Source organism: Sapajus apella, unplaced genomic scaffold (assembly GCF_009761245.1).
Source record: "Sapajus apella isolate SASKATOON/1434 unplaced genomic scaffold, GSC_monkey_1.0 scaffold11, whole genome shotgun sequence".
Taxonomy (NCBI): domain Eukaryota; kingdom Metazoa; phylum Chordata; class Mammalia; order Primates; family Cebidae; genus Sapajus; species Sapajus apella.
This window is the reverse complement of record NW_022436951.1, coordinates 41,213,217-41,219,682: the sequence shown is the minus strand read 5'-3', so window position 1 is coordinate 41,219,682 and position 6,466 is coordinate 41,213,217. Positions and strand designations below refer to the sequence as shown.

Below are 6,466 nucleotides of genomic sequence, written 5' to 3'. Positions count from 1 at the left end.
GTGTCTGTGTGTGTGTGTGTCTATGTGTGTGTGTCTGTGTGTGTGTGTCTGCGTGGGCTTCTGCGTGGGCCTGGGCAACGTGTGGCGCTTCCCTTACCTGTGCCAGAGCCACGGAGGAGGTAGGCGGCCAGGCGGGGCTGCAGGCCAGGCCCTGGACACACACACACACACACACACACACACACACACACACACACACACACACACAGACACACACACACAGACACACACACACACCACACACACACACACACAGACACACACCACACACAGACACACAGACACACACACACACACAGACACACACACACACAGACACACACACCACACACACACACACACACACACACCACACACACACACAGACACACACACACACACACAGACACACACACACACACACACACACAGAGGCCCGGGGACTCCCCGTGAACAGAGGGGAGAGGAGAAGCCACAGGGTGTGGGGGGAGCTGAGGCCCCCACCTGCCCTTGAGCCGGGTTCCTAAGTTGCTGGCGAGGAGCTGGCCTGGCTGGCATGGCCGAAGGGCTTTGTGTGGGGCCCCGGGGAGAGCCCTGTCCTACAGACTGGCAGTCCTGCCGTTCTGGGGACCCTCTGGCCTGAGGGTGGGGCCGGAGGAAGGGCACTTTGCCCAGTACAGCCCCTCCTTGGAAGGCTTGGGGCTGAGCCCTCCTGGGCACCACCTCTTGTCCTAGCCCCACAGATGGGCACCTGCCAGGGCACGGGCAGAGGAGGGAGCCAGGTTGGGGGCAGGGGACCCTCAGAGGAACAGGGTGAGTGGCTGGAGCCTGGGGACTCAGGCCTGGCTCTTGGGTGGGTGCCCTTAGGCTGGAGGCTGGGGAGCCACTGTGCCCATGAGACACGCAAGCCTGGGCGCTCCTTGCTCCTCCAGCTCCTGGAACCCAGGTGGGCACAGCTGCTGCTGGCATGGAGGTGACACTTGTGTCTGCCCAGTGGCCCTGAGCATCTGAGGAGTGGCTCTAGGCCTCTGCTCCCCGGCCTGGGAGAGGCTTCTCCTAGGACCCCACACTGGGACTGGGTCAAGCCGATGCCCTCATAAACCCGCTGCTTTGTCAATGGAAGGTCCGAGAAGGCTGGGCACCGTCTGCCCTGGGGCGGTTCATGGGGGCCGTGAGGGTCTCAGTCTCTGTTCAGAGGAGCCCTCCCTCGGTGGACCTGGTCTTTCTCGCCGGGGGAGAGCTGCGTCTCTCATGCAGGCTTTGTGATGTGAAGATTTTTCAAGCAAAGCAGAGATGGGCTTTCCCGAATCAGTTTCACCTCCAGCATGGGCAGGGACTTGAGCATTGCCTTGGGCAGGTGGGCGCTTTGCCAGCCTCTGCCCCAGCTGGCACCTTCCACTCGGGGTTTCCCACTGGGGTGCTCGTGTCCTGGTGAATCTAATCTGGGCTGCAGCTCTGCCATAGGGAGCCTTCAGAGGCAGCTGAAAGGACTTGGGGACACAGGGTCCCCTCCTCCGGCTCCCGGGGGCTCGTGGATGCCAGGACAGTGGAGCAGCCAGTGTCCACTCAGCGCGCCGTCTCTCCATGCATCTCGGTGAGGGCTTCTGCACGCGCGCCCGTGTCAGTGCCGCCAGGCTTCCTCGTTTTACCGTCATGGAGACCACAGCGAGGGGAGGCAGGAGGCGGCTCCACCTGGCTCCTCCCGGAGGCTTCCTGAGGGTTTGGGGTTGTCCTTCCGGTGAAAGCCTCACACAGGCCTCAGCCTCCCAGGTCTGAACACATTTTGCCCTCCTTGGAGAACCTGTGCCAGCTGGGCAGGCTCAAGGGACCCATTCCAAACCCAGCTGCCCCACTCACCCGAGCCACCCCGAGGGCACACGGTGCCTGGGCGTTCTCACCTGGGAAATGGGTCTGAGGGCAGAGCCCACGCGAGTGGGGTGTGTGGGGGGTGCAGGAACAGCCGTGAGACGTGGTCAGCCGGGGCTCCCCCGACTCCCCCACGCCCCCCACACCACCCCACACCCCCCGTGTCCCCCACTACGAGCAGCTGCCCTTCAAGGCCCACATGGCCCCAGCACAGCAGTCCCGGCTGCTCAGCGCCTGGCCCGGGGCCAGCTTTCCCTTAGTCCACCTGTGCTATTCCTCAGCAAAAGCCCAGGCAGTGTTCAGTCACTCGGTGCCACAAACAGCACCTGCTGGAGAGAGAAGAGGGGAGCTTATTCCCTGCATGGGGGCTGCAGCTCCCCCCTCCCCTCCCTCCTCTCCTCGTTCCCCAGTTTTTCAAGGAAAGAGATGGAACTTCGCGTCTGTGCCCAGTGTCTCTTTCCCTCTGGGTGCTCTCTGTCTTCCCACGCCCCCACCCCACGCTCTCCCTCTGCCCACCCCCGCACCCCAGCTGTCTTCCCACGCCCCCACTTCACACTCTCCCTCTGCCCACGCCACACCCCAGCTCTCCGTCTGCCCATACACCCACACTACCTCTCCGTTACCTGCTTCCGCCTGAGCGATGCCAGCGCCTGCAGCACAGCACAGAGATGCCTGGTTTCCAGGGACCTTTGCAACCACGTCCAGGGGCCTGCACTGCCCCGTCGAGCGGGGGCCACCCAGTGTCCCCAGGGGAGCGACAGCCTTTCTCTCCTCTCCTTCCTCTGCACCTCATCCCACATGAGGAAGAAGTTGCTAGGTTTCAAAGACAAATATTCATATTCCGGTGGCTTAAAGTGTCCAGAATGCTTGGCTTTCCCTGAGTTTCTTGGGGCAGGACAGGCTCCTGCCTCGGGGTTTCGAGTGGGGTGGAGTGGGTGTGTGCCCCCCCAGTCCTCTCTGATCACTGCTCCATGCTGAGCCTGAGCCCCAGGGGTCAGGGATCTGAGGGTCTCCTGCCCCGAGGAACTTTCAGAAGGGAGAGCCACCAGGAGCAAGGGCAACAGCTGAGGTTCCCAGAAGAGGGGACATCCTAGTAGGGTTTTCAAGGATGAATAGGAGTTTTCCCAATGGAGGTGGAGCAATAGGAAGACCCAAGCATTTAGGGTTAGGGCACAGTGGAGGGAAGGGAGGGGCTGGAGGACGTCTGGGACTGTGCACTTGCTTCCTCCTGGGAGTTTTGTCTGGAAGAGTTTCAATTCAACCTCCTGGAAAAAAAAAAAATTGGAGGAGTGAATCTTTTCTTATTTCAACCCAATGAGCAGGCCCTGCTGGGGTCTTGGGAGTCCCTGCAGGTGAGCCTGCAACCCACCCCCTCCCTCAGGGACCTGCTTGTGGGCGTCTCCTGCACCCAGCCTCGGGGACCTGCTGGTGGGCGTCTCCTGCACCCAGCCTCGGGGACCCGCTGGTGGGAGTCACTTGCACCCAGCCACCATTGCCCTCTGCCTTTCATCTCCTGATGAACCCAGCATCCCACCAGCCCACCCTCCGTGCCTGGCTCTCCTGGAATTCCCCTCCTGCAGCCCCTCCTTCTGAAGGAACCTGCCCCTGCAGCCCCAGCTCAGAGAGAAGGGCCTGTGTGGGGATGGAGGCTTGGGACTCCAGAGGGCCCTGTTCCACCCCCCGGGCACACACTGTGTGCACAGCGGAGGAGGAGGAGAGAGAAGAGGCTCGCTGTTAAACTGGGAGACGGAGGGGCCAGAAAGGCCGCAGGGGCCAAGCAGGAAGTCGGGCCGCCAGCACCAGCTCCTCCCTCCCACCTCCACCCCTCCCTCCCTCCTTCTCTCCCCCCGCTTCTCTCCCCACCCCGTCACCCTGTCTCTACTTCTCCCTTCTCTCTCTGTCTTTCTCTGTTTCTGTCTCTGTGTGTCTCTCTCTGTCTCTCTCTCTCTGTGTCTCTTCTGTGTCTCTGTCTCCGTCCCTGTCTCTGTATGTTTGTCTCTGTCTCTCTGCCTGGTTCCCTCTCTGTCTCTGTCTCTCTGTGTCTCTGGGTCTCACACTCACCAGTGCCATCCCCTGAGGATGCTAGTTTGGGGTCTGACGAGGCCCTGCTGGCCGGGAAGACAGTGGTCGGATGGGGGAAGGGAGACAGTGAGGAGGGAATTCGGGGAGCTCAGGTTTTGAGGTTTGGTGGGAGAAGGTGAAATGAAGCGTGTGTGGGGGGAATGGGGGCGAGGGTGGCCAGCCTGGGGGCAGGAGGATGATGGTGACTTGGCTTTGCCAGGAGTGGAGGCTATAGGCAGGCGGGTCTCATGTCCCTTCTGAGAGGCCCCAGGGACATGCGGGGTGAGGAGGGGCTGTTGCTGGGATCCCAGAGCCATGAGAGCGTGGCCACAGCCCTCCTTCACAGGGTCAGTCACTTCTGGACGGGAGGGTGGCCCCAGGAGAAGGGACCCAGGTCAGGGTGGCTCACGGGGACTGGGAACACACACACCCCCAGGCCCTCCAGCCACAGCCGTGTTCTGGGTTCTCACGTGGCTGCAGCTGCTGAGCTCCGTCCTTCAGCTGCTGGCTTCGCTGTGCTCACCCCGGCCACAGCACGGCCCTTCCATCCAGCCTGAGCCAGGTGCGGCGGGAGCTGCTTCCCTGTGGCGGCGCCTTCGCTTCCCCAAGCGGGGACCCCTGAGGGCAGGGGAGCCCAGGCGCCCAGCCTGAGTCCACAGGGGGCTGGGGAGCACGGTCTTCATCCCACATGGGGGCAGTCGGCGCAATGAGGTGGCATCCCCCTCAGGAGGGCTGGCTCTGCCACCCACCCAGCATGTGGCCCTGTGGCCCTGTCCACTCGGGAGATGCTCGTGAGGCTCCTGTGATGCCGGTTGGTCAGTTCCGTGCTGGCACCTGTGTCTCCAGGGAGCAGAGCCCACAGAACCCGCCTGCCCCGCCCCTCCATGTCCCCGTGGCCGGGTGCCCAGGCTCAGGTTGGAACGCACTCCGCGGCGTCAGGCCAGCCTCTGAAGTCACACCCCACAGCCTGACTCCTCTCTGCCGTTCCTGACCCTCGTCCTTCTCCACCTTTGAGCAAAGGACCCCCGGTGTCCACACCGCCCTGGCTGGATGGGGGCCTTGCCCATGCCATGTCCCTCCTCTCCCTCTGCCCAGCCCCTTGGGCACCATCAGGGACACCTGGGTGGCTGCAGCTCAGCCCGTGTGTGTCGCCGTGGGGCCTTGGGGCTGAGCTGGGCGGCCGTGCGTCCACCGCAGAGGGAGCGGTCAGAGCTGCCCCGCGTGGCTGGCCGAAGTGAATGCATGGCCGTGGCTAGGCCCTTCTCCAGCTGCTCTGAGAGGGAGCCGACCCATGCGTTTCAGCTTCGGTTTTTCTAGAGACAGAATGTAAAGACGTGAGGAACTGTGAGTGTGAGACCCTTCTAAGCGTCTGCTGCTTTTCCCAACTCCCTTCTCTGCGCCCCAGGCTGAGCCTGAGCCCCCGCGCCTGGCGATCCCAGGAGCCACGCCTTCCCCTCAGGGTCAGTGCGTCCCCATCTCTTATCTAGTTCAAAACAACTTTCAAACAAACAACTTTCCCGTCAGTTGAAATCCTAAAAGTGGCCCTTGGCTTAGACCACGAGCGAATCTCCTGGCTCCTGGCTCTCGGCGCCTGGACACCCCGCTTCCTGCTGCAGTTCTAACCCAGACAGAACGACTGCAGTTCCTCAAAGATTCAATGGCATCCTATTTCAAAGGTGATTTTAAACTCTTCCAAGGCAGAGAATTAGTCCCAGAACGACGGTAGGAGGCGTCCCTGCAGGGCAAAGAGGTGAGCAGCGAGAGGCGGTGGATTCCCCACCAGACAAGACCGTGGTCACAGCACGAGCAGAAATGTCTCAACATTTATTTTGTTGCCATTTTTTATTGTACAGAATACCTGTAATGCAAAGCTTGCCATTTAATCATTTTGACACGTGCAGTTCAGCGGTGTTAAAGACATTCGCAGGTCATGTAGCTGGCACCACCCACCTTCACGACTCGGTCTTATGAACCAGCTGTCCCGTGAGGAACTGGCTCCCCACTGAGGCCACACATGACTGCCGGGAGCAGCCCCTCTCACGGCCACGCAGAATCGCCCAGAACCTTCATTAAGCCGAGAAAAGACACAGCTGGTGCCGCCGGCATGGGTGCGGCAGGGGTGGGCACTGCCTGGCTGGACGGGCAAGAGCAGCTCCGAAGGTGCCCGTCCGTGGGGCCCCCGCACTGCCGGGGGCCAGGTGGGGAGGTCGGTTCCGCGTTAGCTCCGTGCGCAGCAGCTGTGGCCGTATGTTGGTCTGTGTGTGGGGCAAGGACCACACCTCCCTCAATGGTCACAGCTTCCCAGGTCCCATGGGTGACTGCAGTCTGTGTGACGGTCAGGAACACCCAGCTGCCCAGTAGGGCTTCTAGAACATGCAGTCAGTTCTGGCCCTGATCTCACAGACTGGACACTCCTTCTCAGCTGTGTTCCCGGCTGGTGGGCCTGCCACAGGGGCTGCAAGGTTTGTTGTGAATGTCTGCTCCCGAGGGCAGCCTTTCAGCCCCCCCGTGGTCCTGTGGCCTGCTCACAGGTGTGGCAGCCTCCAAGGGCAGCCTTCTG

At 61.9% G+C, this 6,466-nt stretch overlaps 1 protein-coding gene across 1 annotated transcript in view; it reads left to right on the top strand.

Annotated features, from left to right (window-relative positions):
* SLC6A19 (solute carrier family 6 member 19) overlaps nucleotides 1–6,466 on the top strand; it is a 21,223-nt gene that overhangs the window by 282 nt on the left and 14,475 nt on the right. Inside the window, exon 2 of the mRNA XM_032279157.1 lies at nucleotides 49–119. Within this exon, the coding sequence (XP_032135048.1) occupies nucleotides 49–119 (71 nt within the window). The remainder of the gene's footprint in view (nucleotides 1–48; nucleotides 120–6,466) is intronic.